At 45.4% G+C, this 22,903-nt stretch overlaps 1 protein-coding gene across 1 annotated transcript; it reads right to left on the reverse strand.

Annotated features, from left to right (window-relative positions):
* Positions 1 to 2,323: 2,323 nt before the first annotated feature.
* mtrr (5-methyltetrahydrofolate-homocysteine methyltransferase reductase) lies at positions 2,324 to 22,847 on the reverse strand. Its single transcript, XM_037455661.2, has 15 exons — positions 22,667 to 22,847; positions 21,594 to 21,738; positions 21,259 to 21,412; positions 20,973 to 21,090; positions 20,339 to 20,855; positions 20,143 to 20,256; positions 19,892 to 20,048; positions 19,668 to 19,756; positions 18,013 to 18,193; positions 14,731 to 14,773; positions 12,784 to 12,964; positions 11,938 to 12,056; positions 8,324 to 8,416; positions 4,388 to 4,582; positions 2,324 to 3,143 (listed from the first exon to the last, which is right to left on the reverse strand). The coding sequence occupies exons 2-15, from the start codon at positions 21,735 to 21,737 to the stop codon at positions 2,999 to 3,001; spliced, it is 2,250 nt and encodes a 749-aa protein (XP_037311558.2). The 5' UTR covers position 21,738; positions 22,667 to 22,847; the 3' UTR covers positions 2,324 to 2,998.
* Positions 22,848 to 22,903: the final 56 nt, after the last annotated feature.

The raw sequence follows: 22,903 nt of genomic DNA on the forward strand, positions 1-22,903 counted from the left end.
GTTGTATGTGTAGAACTCATAGCGAAGTTTGCTGTGGGCTCCTTGAATAAAAACCCTCTTTCAACGTCGGAACACGACTCGCGTCTTGCCTCATAGCATGACAATGAGTCAAGCAGTTTCTACTTGGTTCAATTGAGAAAAAGAAAAACAGCACCTGACCGGTTAAGGACTTAAAGTCAGTGAAATATAAATTTATTCTGATATTTATTCCCCAGTATTTACTCATTGACCAGTTTAATTCCACTACAGAAATGTTTCTTCAAACCCTCTGGGAGTACAGTACTTTCTTATTAAACACGTTCTCCTCCTGCCAGCATCAATTACAGCGAATGTTTGTTTTTCCGAATGGGAAGCAGGGACATCTCTGCTGCTCCATCAACGAAAAGGAGACCAGAACAACACTGGTCTCACCGCAGTGAAAACAGGAAACTCAATAGAAGCCTGCCGCCTTTTTTTTTGTTCTTTTTTTTTAGAAAAACATAGATTTTCCTCCAGCACGCCTGACAGATGCTGATGTTAACGTGTTTGAGCACAGCTGGGACTCTGGAAAGCAGGCCGACTGTGGCTCTCAGCAGTGTCTGTGTGTGTGTGTGCGCGCTAGCAGAGGGCCAGTCATCAATGCCACATCAAAGAGCTGAGTTGACATTGTTGGGTCGTTGGCGGGTGGACTGAGAACAGCAGAGACGGAGTGGAGGTGTCCTTTTTAATGATAAAATACAGGTGAGAACTTTCTGCTGACGTCGCCCCAGTAGAACGGCTTTCAAAGAAACGTCTTGCCACAGAGCTGCAATGTTCGAAGTCCACAACAGGGACAGTGTGAAAGATGGATGAATAGCTTTCGTCATCTTTGGTTAAGTTATATGGAAACGGATACATTGCTTTCGAAATTAGAATTTACATTTGATGTGGCCCCCAAATATCTTCCTTGCCTCTAGAACTTGCACACAGGGATGTTTGCAAAGTGAAACTCCCCAAAAACTACCACCACATTGCCAGAACTGCAGTCACAGCACGCACGCACGCACACACACACACACGCACACACACACACACACACACACACACCTAAGAACTTATTGTCAGTCCTCAAATTAAGGCTCACAGCTCGCGGCGCTCAGGGAGGGAGAGTGTGGAAGGTTCCACTTAATTTCCTCATCATCACTACTTGTACCTTCTGCACCAAGAAGCTGAATGTTAAGCAGGTAGGTTTCTCAAAAATCTCTGAGCTCATTGACATAGAGTGCATCTCCCCACTCGGCTCACTCAACACTCCCATAATAACCGCCATTACCTTCAGCACACATCTTTCTGCTTCATTTAAGCCATCCTTAACAAGGGGCATCTATCACGAAGGTGCTTCCATTCGGCGGTCGCACTGACCTCCGGCGCTCTGATTTATTCACGACGACCTCCTTAGCTCTGTGTTTTGCTTTCGCTGCGGGACAAAAAAAAAAACATTTTAATTATGAAGACACCATTTTAAACTTCATCAGTCCCGGGTGGTTGCCGGACAGGGTGACATGAGCGGGCGACAGGCCCTCCGTCTTACGGTTGCAATCCTTTATTTATTTTTTGTTCGGCATGATAATTGGATAGGTAAATAAGGGCAACACAGCTCAGGGTGTACTTTTTAAATTCTCCCTACAGAATGCATTGCAAGTCGTTGTAATCTCCACCGCAAATTGGGAGTCTCGCATCAAATGGAGGCTGAGATAGGTGGGGCCGCGAGGCACATACGCCTTCGTTATTTTGATTTCGTCCTCCTCTGCTCCCGGGGCCTCGGCGCAGCAGCAAGACACTGAGAGATGAGGACGGGGGGACGCAGCCAGCTGCGCCTGGACAAACACAAGGACAGCTCTGCCGTGGACAGCAGTGGATTAAACCAATTATTCACCATCAGGCATTGTTTTCTGCGACAGTAGAGGTTTTGTTTACCCCGTTCAAAAAAAATGTAGCGAACGGGGGTCTTGTCTACGGTGAAGGCGGCAGAGATTGTAAACATGTTTTTTCCACCTCCCCCCCCTACCCCATCCCTAGAAGAGGATAAATAAAAAGACTGCTGTTAGAAGATTTAATTGCAAGAAGCCCGCCTCGAAGGCCCCGCTGTGCTGAGAAGCCCACTGCGAAAAGCCTTCAATTAGCAGAGTGCGCCTTCATCTTCCGACCAAAGTCACCTTGAACAATCAAATTATCTCCAAAGTTATACGAAACAATCTCTCCCGATCAATCGGGAGCGTCCCTGCATGCTCATTCACACCCACACAGCCCGAACACATTTGGGAAAGGTCATCTACGGGCGCACCTGTGTGCACAATTAAAATGAAAACCACAGAAAGCAACAATTTACTCCAAACGGTCTTTTAATTCCAGATCACACGAGGCGCAGCTGCGTTTGTTTTAAACAACAGTTTGGGAGATTTCAGACGGGTTTGCAGGACTTAGAAAAGTCGGGAGTTCACTGCTCTCGATGCTGGCAGCCTGCTCGGTATGCGGTGGCCAAAAAGCACAAACAAAGTCGGTTAAAACAAATTGCTGAGGTCGGAGATGCACATTGTTGCTGCCAATCCCTCCCTCTGTGCTTAAAAGTGAACACGGTGAAGTGATAAATGAGATAACCCTTCTCATCTGGGAGGACTCGAAAGATGCAACTTTCTTTTTAGGGTTGCATGTATTCCTCTGTCTTCATTACCTCAAAAGCAGGATAAAAAGTACCCAATATCCAGAGGAGTTTCAGTGAAATCGTGTGGGTGCTTTACAATGATCAAAGTCAAACCACATTTATAAGAATTGCTTCTCATGATGACGACTCCCGGGTAAACCGTGGTGGTTTGGCTGGCACATTCTATGAAAACACCGACTGCTTCACCCCTCAATGGGTAATATGTGTTGGTAAAATATACTGCAGATTGCGGTGTTGTTTTCCATCTAGGTCAGAGCCCCCCTCAGTCGCATCAGAATTACACCCTCACACAACCGATGGAGGTTGTGAGGTCTGCTGTCAGCCCCAGATATCCTGCAAGTAGCGCTTCTCCTCTCTCAGGGCCGCCAGCGTCTTCATGGCCTCCAGTTGGTCCACCTGCAGCTCCGTCTGGATCATCTCCATCAGAGCGTTGTTCACGTCTTTAGCCATGTTCTTGGCATCTCTGGGGAGGAAAGTAGCGGGAAAATATATTTAGTGGAGAGGGTCCATACGATCAATAAGAGGTTTTTAAGGCAGCCCTGAACGTGAAAAGCACAGCGGCTGTTTAGTAAAAACAGCAAGTGCTGCCAGCCAGAAGTGCATCCTGGAAGGAAATGACTGAAATCTCTATTTTGCTTTTGCAGCGTATTGGGGAAAATTCATCATCTTGTGGACCTAAAGTGATGTTGTTTTGACTCGGAGGAATTCACACAGTTCTGACGTTTCAAGGAGCATCGACTCGAAAGGCGAGTCGAGCGACCTGCCGGTGACGAGAGAGAGGAAGCTAAACGAAAAAGGTGTTGCTCAGCCATCCGAGCGTTGACAGGACTTGACTCGTTTGCTGCGCGTCGTCTTTTCACCGACAGCCACTGCCCTGACGTGGGAAACACAGCGCTGTGTGCGCGGCGATGCATCGATATGAGGTCAGCAGTGGCACAGGAGGAGCGACAGTGCCGTTTGTTAGACTTTTTAAGGATTGGGTGCAGAGGTAGTCATTGACCTCCGTGTGAAGGTGGCTGCTGCTATTGGTTTACGGCTACGTCATGAAACATGGAGTCCTGTCCCTCACGCCCTCCCTATAACCTATTATAGACATCTGTTATGTTAGGTAGCAGAAATTTGTTTGTTTTTTCATTTCATGATTAATGACCTAAAAATGTACGCCGATAAAATGTTATTGTTTTGCCTCAATATATTTGTACCCTCTCAAGCTTAAAGTCATCATTGGTGAACTTCCATTTCAATTCTGTATGATGCATTCTTGCTCTGTACAAAAATGATGTGGAAAAAGCCTTGATATCAGATGTTGATAAACACAGATGCTGCACTAGAAGACTTCACGCTAGATGTGAATGCAATCTCTAAAACTCTACACTGCCATGTTGCCTCTCTTGAGAGGGAAATAATGTATTTTAAGAGACAGCCCCCAAACAAAAGCAGTTTTTAAAAAAATCTAAGAAAATTGTACACTCAAGGCCTCGAAGACAAAAAAGGGTAACAAAAACAACAAAAGGTGGCAGGTGAGCAAAGACAGCCGCTGGAGAAAGCCGCTGCGAGCGAGACGCTGTGCACTCTCACACTCAAACATCAATGACACAACCGCGCCAGGGGGACAGCGGTACGAATATGATGCAAGAAAAACAAAACAAAAACAAGACCCAGATATCACGATGCATCACACCTGGATTGTCATTGTCGGCCCCTTACCCGCAGACGTAGAGGTAGCCGTTGCGTCGGAGCAGGATGTCGGCGACGCGGCGGCCGGCGAGCAGCAGGTTGTGCTGCACGTATCTGGGTCGCGCTGACGAGGCGGCGGCCTCTCCCTCCTCGTGGTCATCTCTGGAGAAGCACACCTTGAGGTGGCTCAGTGTGCCGCTGGACACGAAGCCTTCCAGCTCCTCTCTGGAACAGAGCGGGAGGATCCCAAAGAGTGTCAGGTGCTTGGCCGTTCCAGTCAGCACTGGCTGTACCTACTTTGGGAACATTTTTTGTGAAAAAAATATACTTTTTAAACCGTCAAACCATTCAACAATTCGACTTTTCTGAGGTGGGGAGGAGAACGACACACATGACCTCGATTTCATGGGGAAAGAAATACATGCAACGTGGAAGCGACTGCATAAACTGCTGAACTGAAGGATCCGACATCAAAAACTCTCATTTAACAGCTTCAACCGTCGTCACGCGACCTCGTGCCGCTTTTCCTGAGAACAAAAAAAAGAAAAAGTTTGTTGCGCTCCATCGAGCTCGCTGAAAACAGAACCGCGACGTGCAAACGGTCTCATCAGAACTGTGCCGAACAACTCATTCGTCTTGTTTAACGAGAGAGGTGCAAGAAATTATGGAGTCAGGCAAGGTCGGGTAACTGTTAAGCTTTTCTTTTTTTTTTTACAATAAATCCCCCCTCCCTCCCTGCCTCGCGGTTGGGTGTAACCTCGCTCCCTGTCGGTGGTTTGCTTGCCAACTTCTCCTCTTTTCGGCCTCAGTGTTGTTGTGCAGGGCCCGAGGAGCTATTGCCAGATGAGGGAGGAGGTGAGGGAGTAAAGTTTAGAGGGGCTCAGAGCATCTTGTTTAAAGTTAAGCAGTCCGAAGGAGAAGAAACACACAGAGACGCTCGTAAACAAGCCGCGGCTCGGAGATCACGGGTGAAGGTCTTCGCCTCGGGAGTCTGGATTTTGCAGCAACCTCCAGACTAAAATACGGTATTTTTCTAAAACACACATACGCCGCGCTGTAAATACTGAAAGGGACTTCCATGTGAAACATCCAGAGCTCTTGCGTTACTCCTAAACTCTTTACTGTTTGACCTTTGATTCGAGAAGGAGTGATTAAAAGAAATATGTTGTGCATATATCAATTAGGTGTGTGTTTCTACTAATTATGGATCTCATTAGTGGCGGAAAACCGCAGCTGACAACCTTTAAGCTAAACTAATTGAAGGGGTGGAGACTTTACTGGGGAAGTGTCCCTTTTTGTTCCTGACATTGCACTCATTAGCAAAGGCTGCAATAATATGTGAGCAATGTATGGAACCGATACCAGACGCTAATATGGGTGCATTCCTAATTTGGATGGGTCATGTCAACTTGATTTTGTAATTTAAATACACACATTTGCATTGTGTGTCATTAAAACAAGAAAAACTACAAGTCATCATAGAAAAAGGGGAGCAAAAAAGTGAATGAAGAGGACAAGGATGGCGGAGTCTTGTTTGTTTAAAGGTCTTAATATCTAGATCTCCTGTGAGCAGAAACTGGAGGATGGGGGGGCAGGGGGGGGGGGGGGAGGGTCTGAGAACGAAAACCAGCCGGACTGGCTACACGTACACAAGGACACTTTAACCGACACACAATAGGCTGCGGCAGCCACAGCGTTATGTCAATGCCATCATCGTGTCCCAATTGTGACGGCGTCTGAGTAGCTGCGCTGAAGCCTGCTGTCCAACACCGAAACATGTGCAGTCACTTCACTGCACATGTTTCGGTCACTTCACGCATTCACTTTTTTTTTAAAACTGAGTTGATTTAGTATCAAATGGGTTCACTGGGGATTAATAAAGCTTCTTTTTGGGTCTGTTGCTGCCAACTACCCAGGCTCTATTGAAAATGAGACAATATTGTTATTCTGTGCGCTGTCCCTTTGACCTGAATGGATAAACGTATGAATCCCAGAGCCTAAAAGGCAAACCCAGCGGGCCTCCCAGTCCAGTTCCTCCTACAGCATGAAACCACTCGCCATCAAGAGGCTGTGAAATTAAAGGGCAGGAAAAGTTAGATGTGACAAGCTGGCAGATTGGCATCAAGCGCTCGCGTTTGCTTGTTTGCGTTTGCTTGTTTTTTTGTTGTTGCTGAAAACCGCTACACTATGAGAGAGTGGGTCCAACGCTGTCACGACATTTTGTAATACTAACAGTACCAGTCAAAAGTTTGGACACATTTTCTACTTCAACTCAATAAGGAAAACTTTTGGATACCGCACATATTTGTATGCAATGTTCAAATTTCCTCCCCAACTTGCGATTCTCGCTGAATATTTCTTTTCAAAGAAATCTACAAAGTTTTGAAAAAGGAAAGAAAAAAAAAAGCTCCAAACTATGCTAAGCAGGGATTTCCAGTGCCAGGCAATGCCAGACGTCAGATTGCATTTACCTTTAGTGAAATCCAACAAAGATGAATGCAGCCCCGCAATTTGACTGCAGGCAGGATGTTATTCTTCTGCAAACCTACTTGGATTGAATACAACTTCCTCGCAGGTGGCTCATAAAACTAAGACTAATCGCTTCGGTCACCCCTGCGTGCGGTGTTCATCTGAGGAGCCCACACTGTGAGCCCACCCAGGGATACGGGGAGCAAAGGGGAACAAACAACATCCTCTGTGATCTGTTCATGTGTGATTAGTGATGCTAATCCAACCGATTCATCCTGAAGGAGAACTCGCTCGAGAACGTGTGAGCTGCTCACTTTAGCGGGAGCCGATCAATTAGTGTGTAGTCAAGAAAAGTGGAATAAAAAAAAAAAATGATCAGAGCGGAGGTGTATTCGCAGGTTGAAATCAGTGTACAATAATTTAATTAAACAAGACGGCAATCAAAGAATGGCAGAATAATATTAGTATAGTTCAATTTGTTTTTTCGTCATGACCCACAATAGCAACCAGTTGTTTGAATGTAAGCTGACAACTGTAAGGTCCAATGCTCACTCTCTTTTGGGCTCCGTTTGATCTCCACCAACCCATGAGAACAATCGCATGCACCATAGCGACTAATTGAGACGTTACGATCCCTGGCAAGTCGAGAACCTTTTCTGACTGCCGCACCGCAAAATCACGCAGATGAGATAACAGAGAGGATCAAAACAGATGGTGGTCATAAAAACAAGATAAATTGACGAAGGATGCCAAAATCCTCAAAGGGCTGAAGGGTAACTGGGTGATAAATCAGTGTGGTTGCGTCACCAGTGATGCGTTTGGCTGAAACAATAAGTGCTAAAGATTTTATAAGAGATTTGTTGGCTTCTGATTTTCTATCCACTTGCAGATGGATTAATAAAAGAAATGTTTATCAGAACCCACCCATAACAAAAAAGTCACATAACCTTTATGCAACTGCCTACCTCACGATCAATGTACATCTAAAGCAACAGGATGCTGCTATTCTTCTTTTTATAGGTGAAGATTGTGTGGCCTCGACTTTTCTAGCTCTGTCGGTTTGTTTTCTTTACTTACATTTTGTAAACCAGGCTTATGGGAATCACTCCCTAATTGCCTGTTCGCCATTATTTCCACGCACCTCAACCATTTTGCCGGATCGTCGGTTTCCACGATCAAGGGAATTTAAAGCCAATGTAACAAATGCAACAACAAATAGGAAGTGAATCTGGTCCGTATTCATCCGCTGAGTAAATAAAGTGTCTCCCTGAGCACAGGATTTCAATGTCAGGGAAAAAAAAACATGGAAGAGAGCTTGGATTTAAAATCACATTTGCAGAAATATCTAATTAAATCCTAAGTTGCAATTATTGGGAAGACAATTAACCCTTAGCCCAAAGATCTATCATTGTGACGGACCTACTTATAATACATCCTCGACCCGAGTGTCCAGAGAGCTGATGTCTACTAATGAGTGCACGGGGGTCTGTGGCTCACCTGAAAAGGAAGTCTCCGTCTCTATGGCGACAGCCAAAGAACAGCCAGGTCTCTCCAAATACGGCCTTGGGGTTGTCCTTCCTCTGCTGCTCTCTGAAAGTCAAACAACGGACGTCAGCGGTCAATCAACACTGCCGCGCCAGATGGAGGAGAGGGAGCCTTTCCTCGCAGCAGAGGTTAAAGAAGCGCGGTGACACCATTAAGCGCCGTCACCACGGTGATGCCACATACCCGCCGCCAAAATCGGCTAATGCACGTAAACGACTGTGCGTGCGGCAGCCAGGACATTATATGTATTATCAAATTGCCCCCCAAACAGAAGGATGGATCCCATCAATAATAAACAGTTACTGCAAATGGAACTGGCTTGTGCATCATGTGTGGTTGTGTGTGTGTATGTGTGTGTGCGTGTGTGTGTGAGTGCAAAATAACTGCTCCAGCAAAAAAAGTGAATCCTCCTGTGGCTCGCGAGTTTGGCAAAGCTCCCAGAATCCTTTGCCGGCGATGGCAAACGCGGCGGCACAAAGCGGGCTCTGAAGATGCCCGGTATCTGCGCCGCGCACCTGCCGCTAAAGGGTGACGGCTCGCTCCCAGATAACAATTGCCCCCCCCGCGCCCCCTCCCACTCTCCCCCTGTGCCGCCCTCCTAACCTTTCATGATGCCATCAGTCAGATAGCTCTCCAAAGAGACGGGCATTATCTATTACCCCCCGTCTGGTGGGAGCCAGGGGACGGCGGGGGGAGATGAGAGAGACAGGTGTTGAGGTGAGCGACCAGGGCGCCGTGCTGAAGGATACCACATGGGAGGATGGAGACTGGGCCCTTTGTGCGGCGCCGCTTTCCACTAAACACCGAAGGGCTGAATCCCGCTGTGTGTTTCTCCAGCGGTTGCTAAATAAAAATGGCGGACGCCTCTCGGCCTTGATGGAGCTGCACGGGGCATCGGAAGAATTAACACGCTACTCTTTTGAGTGAACGACGAGCCGGTTAATACAACATACAAATACTTTTTCTTTTGTAGTCATCAAACCAGTGGACGCCGAGACTTCTCCTGAGTCAATAAAACTCCACCTTTGACCTTTGAGAGACTTTCCGCCTTCAGCAAGAATGTAGACTGAAACTATAGTTGGATTCAACAATTTTCCCTTCACAGTGCGGTATCCTGAAGATACATGGGCCAAACTATCAGAAATTAAGATCCGTGTGAGGTGGAGGGGGGGGGGGGATTCTTATATTTACTGTATATATTTGCATCATTATACTTCTATGTATCAAATGACTGCAGAGCTTATTTGAAACACTAAATCTTCTTTAATGAAATGACGAGTCGACTAGTTAATTCAAACCCTTTGCAGTTTGTTTGAACTTTGGGTCTGTGTGCGCGTGGCCCGGTAACAGAGCTGTCTGGCCGACTCAATCCAAAACTCTCAGATCCCGTCCATTAGCATCCTGGACGAGCTACTTCTGATCCGCAAACAGCCTCAAGTAAACTCATTTCAGCGGGCTCTTCTCTCTCTCTCTCCTCTCGCCGCCTGCCCTGAAGGGATCAATACCAATATGAAAAACCTGGGTTCCATTCCGAGCAGGCCACGCCGGCGCCTTTCTCTGAATACAAATCGCATCACGTACTCACACCATAACAGCATAACGCAATACAATCCCGGCGGGGGAGGCGGGATGTACGGAGCGCTCCGTTTGGAGGTCGAAATCGGAGGCGGTCGCCTTTCAGCGGCGTTTCAAATGATCAGCAGGAGGGCGAGGCCACGAGGAAAGGTGAGTCGGAGAATTGGTAAACATCCAAGAGATCTCGCGTCTTTCGTTCGTTTCACTTGCGGCTCCGTGTTTGCAGAGTTTTTTTTTTTTTACGGCACAGAAATACAACAGGAGCGCAAAAACAACAACAACAGCTTGGGGCTTAATCACTGAAATTACAGTGCAGAATTACACCCATATTCAACGTGTTGGATTCAAAATGTTTTCATAGCGAAAAGGGACAATGCCAAGACTGCAGTCTAATTGGAATCAGCTGCCTGCTTAAACTGATGAATAGAAGCTCGATATTTGTTCACGCTAACTTTAATAAACCCGTCACAGTGACGGGTTGCTGCTGGCAAACCGAAATATCAAACTGCGCGGACTGATTTCTCTCTTCTTTTTTTTCTTTTTTTCTAAAAGAAAAGCTTGTCAGATCTGGTAAGGAGAGTACGGCTCAGTTAAAGCACAAAACTTGTTTAACTGTCACTGCTCGTGGCTAAATAGAGAAACACAGAAAATCTCATTCTCCATTGAATCCTTCCGCAGGAATCAATACCGGACTACGGGGCGGGATGGGGGGGTGGAATCTGCCGAACGCACTTCTGACCTTTTTTATTTACAGACAATTCTCTTACCTGCTACCAGACACATGCAAAATGACTTTGAGAGCAGCATCGATTAACCGCGGGGCGGAGGGCGTGGACGTGTGACGCGGCGTCCCGTGGACAAACTGGGAGTTGTTGTCTCCCATCACAGCTACAGCCACGGAGGCTTTGTTTGGAAATCAAGTTCGATCGTGTACGCCGCTGCCCACCGTGACAGCTTTTTATTAATCCTGCAGGAAAATAGGCCGCTAGCAGGGGGGGGGGGGGGGGGGGGGGGGGAGAGACGCAGAGAGGGAGAAACCACCGTGCAAAGTGCTTCATCACTTTGTGCTCCATGAGAAAACGTACTGATTAGAGAACATTTTGAATTTTAAAAAAAAGAAAAAAAAGACTGAGGGTTTTGATATCTTTGATTTCTAAAGAGCGATGTTTGTGCCCCTCTGTGAGGATCAAAGTAACACCGTTTCATATTACATATTTACACCAGAGTACTCCCCCTCCCCCCCCACGACCCCCCTGGCTCGACCTTGATCATCCCGAAGAGAGGTCTGTCCGCAAGCGGCGTGACACTCGGCCCGAGTGATAGTGCGCCGACTTCGGTGCTGCTGCATCCCAGAGGCACAAACACCTCTCAACCCACATGACCGCTCGCCCCTCCTCGGGATCTGCCGCCGACAACCCACCACCGAGCGAATCGCCCTCTGCGACGCCGGGCGTCCGGGGGAATTTAGAGACAATTGGCAGTTTGACTGGGGCTGCGACCTCGTTTTTTACACCGAACCGCCCCAGAGACACGTCAATCTCACTCGGCTCTCTGAAGAGTCCGGGGTCAACACACAGCGCGCGTCATATCCGTGCACAGCGAGTGCACGTTGTTTTACCAAATGATGGAATCCTTAAAGGATTTACGCTGCCGGCAACGCTTTGACGAGCTGGCGAGAAGTACTCATCGGCGATAACAAGCAGCGATTGGCTCCAACGGCGTGGCGACCGCCTACTGGGCTTTCGATCGATACCGCTGCGTCAGACGCTTCGACTGCTGGGCCTTTCGTAAACTTCTGCATCTTCAGAAATAATCCCCGACCGCTGGATTTCGCAGTGCTTTGTGAGGATGTGGTCGGGCTTCGAGTGCCGTTTTATTGCCTGAGCGGATTACTGTAAAAAACGCGCGGATGATAGGGATTCAACTTCATTTCGGATATTCATTACTGGGTTCAGTATTTTACGGAGGGTGCACGGAGCTTGAATATTTACCTCTGCTGCAGGAAGCCGATGAAGGGGGCGACTCCCGTCCCCGGGCCGACCATTATGAAGGGCGCCGACAGGTCCGAGGGAGGCCGGAAGGAGCGGTTGGGTCTCAAACTCACGTGGATCTACAGTCAGAGGTCATTAGCAGGCATTTAAAATAATGAGAGTGATTACAACAAAGCTGAGGAGCCACCGCGGACCAGCCGATCTATTAATTGATCTGATTAATATTCTAAGACATACTAATGGGGAAAAGCTCTGAGGAATCCGCAGAGTCTGAGGTATAAAAGGATTTACTTGCTTTAATTCGAATTATTTTTTTAATCAACCACACACACACACACACACACACACTCAACTGGCCTAGAGCTCATTATTATTATTTTTTTAATCACACATTTGAAGTGTGTTTCCAGAGCTGCCTAAAACGTGAGAGCAGAAACAGGTTAACAAATTCATTCAGTTTCGTGAAGACGCCGCACGTTTTTCAGATATTCTGCTCTGCACCTGCCTCCCATTTTACTCGTATTCTTCTTCCGCTGTGATATCTGGAGGAGAATGAGCTGTCTGGCTCTCTCGGCATCTTTATTTAACAGAACTCGAGACCGAGACACAGAGGGCAACGTCAAAATGAGTTGTAGCGGCATATTAACCAAAGCCAGGAAGGCCTCGTGCATTTCTCTTTCTCCATAATGATGGCAGCGGGTTGCCACTCTCACAGCACCTGAACACTTGTTCTCGCAGCGAAGAGCTCTTCTCAGCCACGACCAAGAAATAGATCAGCAGAGACCCGAGAGTTCACAAATTTGCACAATCCAGTTTCAGCGCTCCATTTTCCGGAGCACTCATTACCTTTGGCGGAGCAGGGCTGCCGGAGGACTCATCCTTCCCGGGGAAAAGCAGGGCGGGATTGATGAGGTCAAACAGCCAACCGGTACACAGGCCCCGCCTCCCCGCAGGCCGCCCAGAGCATTCTGGGAATTCTACCACGTTGAAGACAAACCGCAGCTTCCCCGGGTGCCGGAGACAGGAGCTGTAGAGATGGCACATACGACAACGGTCTCACAAACAGACCACCTTTTAAGATGTAATGACAGAAGCCGATCAAAGTAATAAGGACACGGCCATTTGATGTGAAGTGACGCTTACGAATATGGACATGTCATTCAGATGTGCTGAATCATGATCTAGGCCGGTGGTTCGCAACATATTTCTCATCGCTGTAGCCCTGTAGCACTGTCAGAGGGTCTACCTCATTGCCCTTCATCACTAAATATCCGTCATGTTCTTTTCAAAAGAATTTTAAACTTAAACACTTTAATACGTCTAAGTAGATATTGCTACAATATACAGTATTTTTGGGTCGGTTGGGCCAAGACTTTTTATCTATTCTATTTACCAAATTCCTAGAACTATTACAAATTCTCTTGGACTCTCAACAACAACGACTGGTGCGATATATTAATCGTACATAACATTCTAGTACATACTATTTTTCTATTTACAGAAGATACAGAAGCACATACGTTTCCCTGGTTGGGCTGATCTACACAATGGCGTCTTTTCATCATGGACCAGGCTAAAAAGCACTGCCTGGGATTTTCAAAAAGTAGTAACTTCCAGTCTGTCCTGCACCATAAAAAGAATCCAGCCTCAACTGAAGAACTCTCACGCTCTCTCCTCCTTCACTCTTCAGTTCCTGTGGGCCACTGGAGACCTCTATTGACCACAGCATCAATAATGCAGGCCTCTAATGTCTCTGCGCCATCTGATAAACTACAGCCACCATCTCTCTTGCCTGTTCACTGTCTCTCTGCACACGCACACACGCACGCACGCACACACACACAGTGAGGGACTAATGAGAGGAGCAGTGACGTTTTGACATTATGTTGCTCTTCCACACAAGCTTTGAAGACAACCTAATGGGAACAAGCTTAACAGGAAGGGCAAATCAATGACTGGCTAAGGCCAAAGGCCACACAGTACTTAAAGGCATTTATTTTTTTTACCATATATCCCCTGGAGATTTTAAAAAGGAAACATAACACAGACTAGATAGTCCGACGAAAAGGGAATCCATAACAGACTTTCAACAGATGTACACATGCACTAACTAATTATTGCTAAATCGAGAAGAATTATGGCACACTTCATAAAATTGAGGAAGGTTCATTTCAGGATCATTTGAAGACTATGAAGGAGATCTCAGATCTCCAGTGGACATCGAAGAATTTTGTTGCTGCCAATAGTGAAATATCATTGGATTTTCTGATTTGACATAAATCATTTGTGATTTTTTAGATGATGATGATGATGATGATGATGATGATGATGATGAACAGAGGGGAGTTGATACATCTGTGGCATTTACGTAAATAATTATTAATAACATTAATAACATAAATATTCCAATAAATTAGATGAATCCATTATTCCCTTTCCATGCCGTAATTGAAATATCATCATTACAAAGACATAGAGAAGGAGAGTTTGTCAAAGTCACTCATATCTCATTAAAATATTCAAATAACCAAACACTCTTGTGAATTTGTTCGTTCAAAATTTAGGCAGACTTTTTATTAATTCATGCACAAAACACATCCAAAAATCCAATTATTCTCCATGAACTACAATTTACTTATGTGTACCTATTTAAGCAGCTGGGAAAGCGCAGTGGAATTAGGATGCAGCTACGATGGTGTAGTGAGAATAAGACACATACTTGTTATTCAAAATGAGCATTGCTTTAGAACCTTTTTTTTGTGTGTACCCATTCCAACGTTTCTGTGCCCTTACCTGGCTGCTGAATAAGGCCTGGGCTGCAGTTTCGGCAAATGCTCTGAAAAGGAAAGCAAAACTGTCAATCATCCTCCTGTCCGGCTTTTGATTTGGTTCCACAGACACGCGTGACGGACAGCACACAAAACAAGCAAAAGTCATCTCGGCCCACTGAGGCGTCCCGCCTACACAATCTATCCAGTCCTGTTTCTAGGACACACTTCTATATTTATGAAATTACAAACTCAGGGTTATGGAATCCCAAGTGTCTAGTTGTGGAGCCAATAGGAAACAGACTGCTTATGCAGACCTTATTTCAATGCCAGCCATGAAGGTGCCCTCTTTTGGGGCGATATGCAGGGGAAATTGTGGTAATGTTTCAGAGAAATTACTGAGGTATTAGGGGTTGACTTTTTTTATTCGCTACGCTTTGACCACCGTTCGCTATAAGATGGGGCCAAAAAAAAAGAGCGATGGAGACCTGGAAAAGTAAAGAGGCACCGTATGAACCAGCTCAGCCCTCACAGTGACACACGTTTCTGCTAAATTGCTTGGAAAGGACCAACAGCTGGACCACATCAGTTCTCTCCTCTTTTTCTACTGCTGCCTGACGTGTGAACGCCTCAGGGGGCTCGCGCCTCCATTTGACGTCCATTTCATCTCTTTGAGTGAGTTTTTTCTCTTTTTTTATGGTGATACATGAAACACTAGACTTACAGGAAAACATTAGACTTGCGCGAACAGCAGCATTCTCGAGACATCAATCTAGATTCCTTCGGATTCTAAAAGAAAACAACAGGCTCAACTCTTCATGTTTAGAGAGCAAGGTGGGCAAATGACATGTGGACTAAACCCAGACTTCATTCAACTAAATACAATATGAATAAGGTACAGAAGGAGATTTGGTTCCCAATTGATCTAGATTAGAAAGACTATTTCCATGTTCTCTAGACAGACAGTCCTTAGTTTTCAAAACTAAAGTGTATGTCAATCTGAAAAAAAGAAAAGCAGGTTTGTTCACTGCTCAATGCTAAAAAGAATGTGTGACTTTTTTCCCTTCTTTTTCAGTGGGACAGAGTTCATGTATGTTTAAGTTAGCCAGCTGCATCAGAGACAAAGAAAAATCTATCTATCAAGATATTCTTCGGCACAAAAATATGGTATTCCCAAAAATATACATTCAAAGATGCCTTGTTATATTTTTGATGTGTGGTATATCGCAGCGCCTTATGATCCCATATGAGATGCACCAGAAAAACAAAAAAGATGTTTGAATGTCTCAACTTAACTGAGCTAAGACACAGTGACCCTGCTGAGGTATATAAGCTTCTTCTGTGAAGAATAAAACATTTTACTGTTATTATTTTATGCTAAAAATCATTCATGTTTTCAACATTTCTCAAAAAGTAAAAAAAAAAACACAGAACAAAAAGTAATCCCCTTGAGGACAAAATGTGTTCGGAAGAACCACCACACACAACATACGCAGGATTTCTATCCACCCGCAGCCAGTGGAAGTGCACACACGTCTCCATCAGACGGTGCATCATGAACATTAACACAACCCTGTGCAGCTGCCAGAGTGACACAATATGCCCAAAACGGGGGAGAATCCATCCATCACCTCGCATCACTGCGCCTTGAAGATACTGCTGCTAGATACAAAGGATATATATCACTTTTAATACCTCTGTGTGCAAAGCGGCTTTTTTGTTGCAGACAAATTCCAAAAAATATGTTTTGCAACAAAAGGGGGGGTGGGGGGGGTACCAGGGTCCCTGCTACTTTTTCAAAAATGATCATTTTCAGTGGTAACAACGATCATACTGAACAACCACATCATCTATTCCATCTCAAAAGTCTGTTGTCAAGTTGTTGGCATTGAAGCATTACGTTTTCTTTCTTCTTTTTGTAATTACAAGTTACTTCAGAGAAAAGGTCCTGCACGCACGCACGCACGTCCTTTTGGGATACAGACACATTCACTTAAAAACTGCACCCTGGTACAATTTTATTCAAGCCCTAGTGCCATAAGGTAAAATGAAAAAGGTGCTCATGAACAGCATTCAGCTCCCTGTGGCGATGACTTCATCCGACACGCAGCGGGAAACAATGGGCCGTATTACAAGAGCGCTGACTCTAAGAAGCAGGTAACTTGGCCAAAGACATCTGGGCTTAGATGCATCTCTCCTCATTATTTATAGTTAGCGTACAACAGCATGAACTCTGATCGGCGAACACTTCCCGTTTCGGTTTCGGGGGTAATGGAGCATGAACGGTGAAAAAAAGAAAAGAAAAAGAAGTGTTGCACCGCTTCAGAGTTGACCACCAAGCGAAGATCAAACGGATCTAAACTGAGCCCACGCGTTTGTGTCCTTGCAAAGCTCACCCCGTATCCCCAAATAACAGCTGTTGCCCTGAACGGTGCATTTTTCACGAGGGCACGATCGGCCAGATTCCCAAATTTCCGCATCAGTTCACTACTGAGGGAAAAAAAAAGTGCTGTGGTTGGCAAGTAAAGGCCAAAAATAACTGACACCGGAAAAGGCCAAGAGCTGTGACACAGCTGTTTTAGAGGACAACTTGTTGGTACAGCTGTAGCCAACTCATTTCACTGTCTGGTAAGTTTCAGTCAAAGCTTATTAGGTCGATACTGAACGACTGTCCAACTACTTCAATGAGCGCAGAGGACATTTGAGTGTTGAAACAAGTGTTTGGCCATAAAGAAGGGTTACAACAGCCAAAAAAAAGATCAATATTATTAGCGGGGTGGGAAGTTATGAGTAAACTAAGAAAACACGTCTCGACTTTCAGCTATGATACTGACTCTGTATGAAATGTGACACAAAAGTCATATGGGAGCTACATTAATTCAAAATGAGAAAGGGAAACAAGATCATCCTTTGTGGAACCCTCTGACCCTCAGACCATTCAGTGTAATTAAATGTCCTCCAGACTTAGGCTTATAAATTTGCTTTTCTGGGTCTACAGTGCCCCCTACTGATGACAATCATCCACACAGACAAATCTGCATAGCTGAAAATGAGTTGAAAATACAGAAGATGCACTTGACATGAGCCGATATCTCGGAGGTCAATTATTCCACTGATATTTGGAGCAGGTGCAGTCTAAATCTCAACGTGGTGTCAATCACTGTAATTACATACGGTTTGGCCTCGGGCTGCGTGAAAGCCTGCATGAATGAACATGAATCTATTATAAGAATAATAATATTTCTTTTTTTTAAAGTAACTGTTGAAAAACTGTCGGTACAGATTAATTCGAATGTAACTCTCTGACCTATGAGAAGGCTGAGCGGCGGCGAGCAGGACGGGAAGGCAGCGAGGAGCTCCGGGACGCTGAGGCCGCAGTCCCTCACGTACAGGTTGTAGTCGGCGCTGCCTTGTCTGCTGCAGAGCTCCTGCAGTCTCCTCCTCTGGCCGCTGTGGCCCGTGTGCTCCACCAGCGCTCGGAGAAGGGCCTGGCGGAGAGACGAGGAAGCGGACGGTTAAGCCACTAGGGAGTCGCTCTTCGCTCCCCCGTGGTCAGTGTAAAGGTCATGGCGGAAGCCTTGGTTGGTTTTCTAGGTACAAGAACATTGGAGCTGTGGACCTTGGTACCAGACTGGTTGTGGAATTCAGGCGTTTTGTTGTATTTACAATGCACTTTCTGTTTAAATGTAATTTCATTCGTTATTGTTATCATTTGGTACTCTGTGATGCAAATGACAGGAATAAAAAAAAATTAACTTTTGGAATGATTTCATTCTATTCCCCGATGATAAACCACTTTGATAATATCTCAGATTGTAATCAAGATGTCTGAATATTCGTCATCCTGACTGTTCTGTAAAATGCAAGCGATCCATTATTCGTTAATGGGAGCTTGTATGGAGAGATTTGTGGCCCAGTCGTGTAGCTTACACTGGAAGAATTATGATCCCCATCATCCGATCCATAACATACAGACAGCACTATTTGGATAAAATCAAGAAATACTGTCCGTATCTGACACAGTGTGTGAGTAGCTTCAGCAATAACATTCACATTTGTCTCCGTAGAAATAGCCTTCAAAGTCCTCCTACACCTCAATGTTTGAACTCGTTATGAATATCATTGGAAACTGATGAAATACAGCAAAACTGGTTGAATTACAGGTGTAAAAATCAAATATCTTTCTTTAACTCTGAAACAGGACAATTCAATTTGCAATGTTGAAACGCTTCTCTAACAATACAAAAAGAAATCCAGACTTGTGCCCTAAGGTCTCCAGAGCTTTTTGGAATTAATAACAAAACAGAAAATATCTCATTTTAAACTGTGTGGCATCGCCATGTAACTAATGTAGTAGTTATGAGTGCCGTGTCGTTGTGTGCTTGAACCACTGCTGCATCAGTCTGCTGTTTACAGAGCGGTGAACTACTGATGCAGATCGTGCCAGATCGAAATTAACCAATTTCATTTTGCAGAGACTATGTTTTCATTATGCATTTAACTTGCACAATGGAAAATGGAAATAACTTCAGATGGAAATTGGACCACGAGTACAGGAAGAGGCAAAAGTTAGTATTTCAAAAAAACTCAAACTCAACCAATCCCCTTCCAGCAATAAGGCACCTGCAAAGCTGGAGTCTGAGGCCGTCTGACATTTCCACACACTGGCTGTGTTTATCTCCATGGCCACAGAGGACCAGGAAGGTCGGCCATCGTTTCAGTTCAGGGCGCACATTTAGTAAATTCAATCTCGCGTGATCGTTTCACCCCGAGCTATGAACCCATGTTATTCGTCTCGGCCCAGACCCTCTGCGGACTTATAGAGGACCCATATGCCTCCATAAGAAAATCATCTTCAAATATGGGTTAAAAACAATAACAAACCAGGAAACCCTTTGTGCCAACAGATGATCCCTCTTCTTAATTAAATTCAGATAAATACAATGTCTAGACATGCGTTACCTTCTTTGGCACACTTCTGATCTCTAGACACCACGTGAGCAGGTACAGCAGAGAAATGTTCTGGGACGAGTAGGACGGCACCTGGGCACCTATTACCAGGAAGGAGGAAACATGTGGGGATTATCATAGAAGAAACAGAAGAATCGTCATTGGGATATTGTGTCTTCGGTGCTGTGTAATTGTTTGGAAATGGATGCATGTTCATCTGGCGGGCACATGTCTACCTTTTTTCTTTGTGTCTTTACGTAGAGAAATGTGTACTCTGTGGTTCCTCTGGTCACTGAGGCCCAATCGGTGGAGGGCCTCCTCCACCTCGGCAGCTCTGTTTGGGCAGAACACATCAAACGAATCCCCTGGATGGTAGGTCACCATCGGGTGGGCCTACGAATGAAAAAAAAAGGTAAAGATCCATCTCAAATCCAAATCACAATCAAAATGTGCAAGATTATACAATTGAACATCCTTTTAAACTTACAGAAACGTCGAGCTCTAAGAGAAGGGCCGTCTTGACTGACTCTCCTCTGGTCAGCTGAACTGCCCTGCAGACGGGAGCCGCACCGAGAGCCTCCGTGTTTGGCGGTCCGGCCACCTGAAAGGAAACCATCTTAAGATGAAGCCTGAAACACGGCAAACAGGCGCGGCGTTTTCTCTCCCGCAGCCTCCTTCCTCACCTGTTCCACTGGCTCCGCCTCCTGAAGAGAGACGTCGAGGTAGGGGGGAGGCAGGGCGGGGACGTTGAGAGACGACTCAGACAGCGGCGGAAGGGAGCACGTCAGCGCGGCCGCCGGTGAAGCGCGGGGACGTCCGTCGTCTCCGGTCGGTGTCTCCGGTGCGGATGTGGAAGCGGTGGAAGCACCAGGAGACTGCGATGCCAACACAGAGCTCCCTGTAGGTACTGCTGGCCTGAGATCAGAAACAGCGGCGTGCGTGCCAGGAGCTGAGGATGAAGCAGCGGTTGCAGATTTGGACGCGGGTTCTGCGGGTGCTTTGATCGACTCGCGGTTCTCGTGGTCAGTTATTCTCAAGAGGTTCAGTTGGACATTCGGTATGGTTGAATCGGGAGTTCCCCCGGGTGAATCCGCTGCTTGCCCTTTCAAAAAGGCAGTCTTGTCGGAAGCCATTTTTGATAAAGCTCCTTTGATTGCCTTCCAGAGTCCCTCGATCCAGGGTTCCACAACCACCTCTAGCCTGGAGAGAACAAAGCCCTCAAAATTAGACACAGCAGTGCAATGAATAATAAAAATTGAGAGAAAACGAGGGGGTGTGGCAATGCAGAAAGTTGGATGTCTGTGCTGCAGATCTCACCCTGTACCATCATCTGCATAGCCTGTCGCATAGAATTGTTTTGCACCAAGTTCCTGCAGACGACGCTCAATTGTCTTCCCACAGTTGCAGAAGTTTGCATAATTTGTGTCCCCTAAAGCTGGAGCACACAGAGAAAAACAGATGAAGGTTTATCAGGACAACGGCTCTTTGGGAAAGGAAACACTGCTCCGCATTTTAATCACTCATTCAGATCAAGTTCAAAATATCAACCGATAAGACTCCAAAAAAAACAACAGCTTCCTCGCATTGTCATCATAGAATTTACCTAAGAGTGCATAGCAAAGGTGTTTATAGTGGTCAGGGGAGAGGGTCTTCTCCTTGATGCGCTTTACAAATTGGAGGGCATTGTCTGGTGGTTCCCCATCTCCAGTAGTAGACACAATGAAGACCACTGGGGCATTCTCCGTCTCCAAATTGTACTGAAACCGGTAAATGATTGACCTGTGAGTTGTGTTTCCACTAATCTATGCAAACATGCATGTACAATAACATCACAATTATTAAGATGTCATCCATGTGTTATTGTGTGTCAGCAGCCAGGAGGTGGAAGAGAGGCTTTCACAGCTCCGCTTAAAGTGAAAAGTTTAGAATGTTTGATACCTTCTCGTTGTGGTTCAAGCAACTGAGCTCAGCGGCCAGTCCGTGCTCCTCCGCCACCTCCGCTAAGCCCTCAGCTAGGGACTCGGCTTGACCCTTCTGGGATCCGTAGAGAACCACAAACCGAGGCTTCACTTCACAGGGCATGCTGGAGAGTCCAGAATAATAAAAAAACTAATTTTCACAACACTTACACATATTTCACCTGTAGAAAAGGAGCCATGAGATACTTCTGCGGGCTCTGTTTTGTGTAAATTTGCTCCATTCAAAAAGACAAGAACCATAAAACTGAGGCCGTTTTAGGCCGTCCTGCATAAAGTGCCTTAACCTGTTGCCATCTTGTATTATAACAATTCAAAGTTGCCATGACGAAACATTGTGTCACCACAGCTTAATCCAACCCTCTATCATTTAAAATGTGCCTTTATAAACCCTGACAAGCAACTATAGGCCTAGCTGCAATACCTTATAATCTAATCTTATAAATCCCAAGGGCTGCTCACAAAAAAGCATGTTGGTCTGGGAATACAGAGAGAAATGTGCAGGACGCACGACAAGGATTTAAAGTTAGAGAGAGCTAGACCATTGCAACATCAATTCTATGAAGGTGATTATTTAGTTATTATTATTCAGCCGTGTGTTCAGTAATATATTGTCTACATACAGCAAATTGACAGGTAGCAGACAGTCTTCCCCACGAAACCCCGCCTATGGACAGCCCTGATCCTCACTGTGAAGGCACCGGATATTGCGTAAGGTTGATGTAAAGTTAAAGTTGGAACAACAAAAGCACGCGTGGGTTTAAGCTAAAATTCTGTCTATGGTTTTATGGTCCGGCATTGCATTGATCTGTTTGCAAATGTCATACGCTAACCCACAATCAACATATTAGCTTAACGTTACGTATATTGTTAACATTAGTTAGCTAAAGTAAGCAAACTGACAATCATGTAACTGCCCAATCTGCACAGGACTCAAGCGCCGTCACCAACATGTGATTCCCGAATGGTGTCTTTTTTTAACCAAACAATCATTTTTTAATATATAATTTCTTAAAAAGAAGTGAAGATACTTACATATTCTAGGCCGATATAAATAAGTGTGGTGTTCTGCCTTTCACACGGCTGTGGATATCAACTTAGTCCAGTCAGGACATTTTTGCGTCTCAGAAATTCTCGCGAGATCAGAGGACGGACTGAGTTTGCACGTGATCGGAATGAACCACGTTATTAAAAAATATCTTTTCAGTTCTTACGTTAAATATTACATACTCATTTATTTCATTATTTTAAAGAAATTAAAACAGTTCGGTT

This window comes from Pungitius pungitius, chromosome 19 (genome assembly GCF_949316345.1).
Source record: "Pungitius pungitius chromosome 19, fPunPun2.1, whole genome shotgun sequence".
Lineage (NCBI taxonomy): Eukaryota > Metazoa > Chordata > Actinopteri > Perciformes > Gasterosteidae > Pungitius > Pungitius pungitius.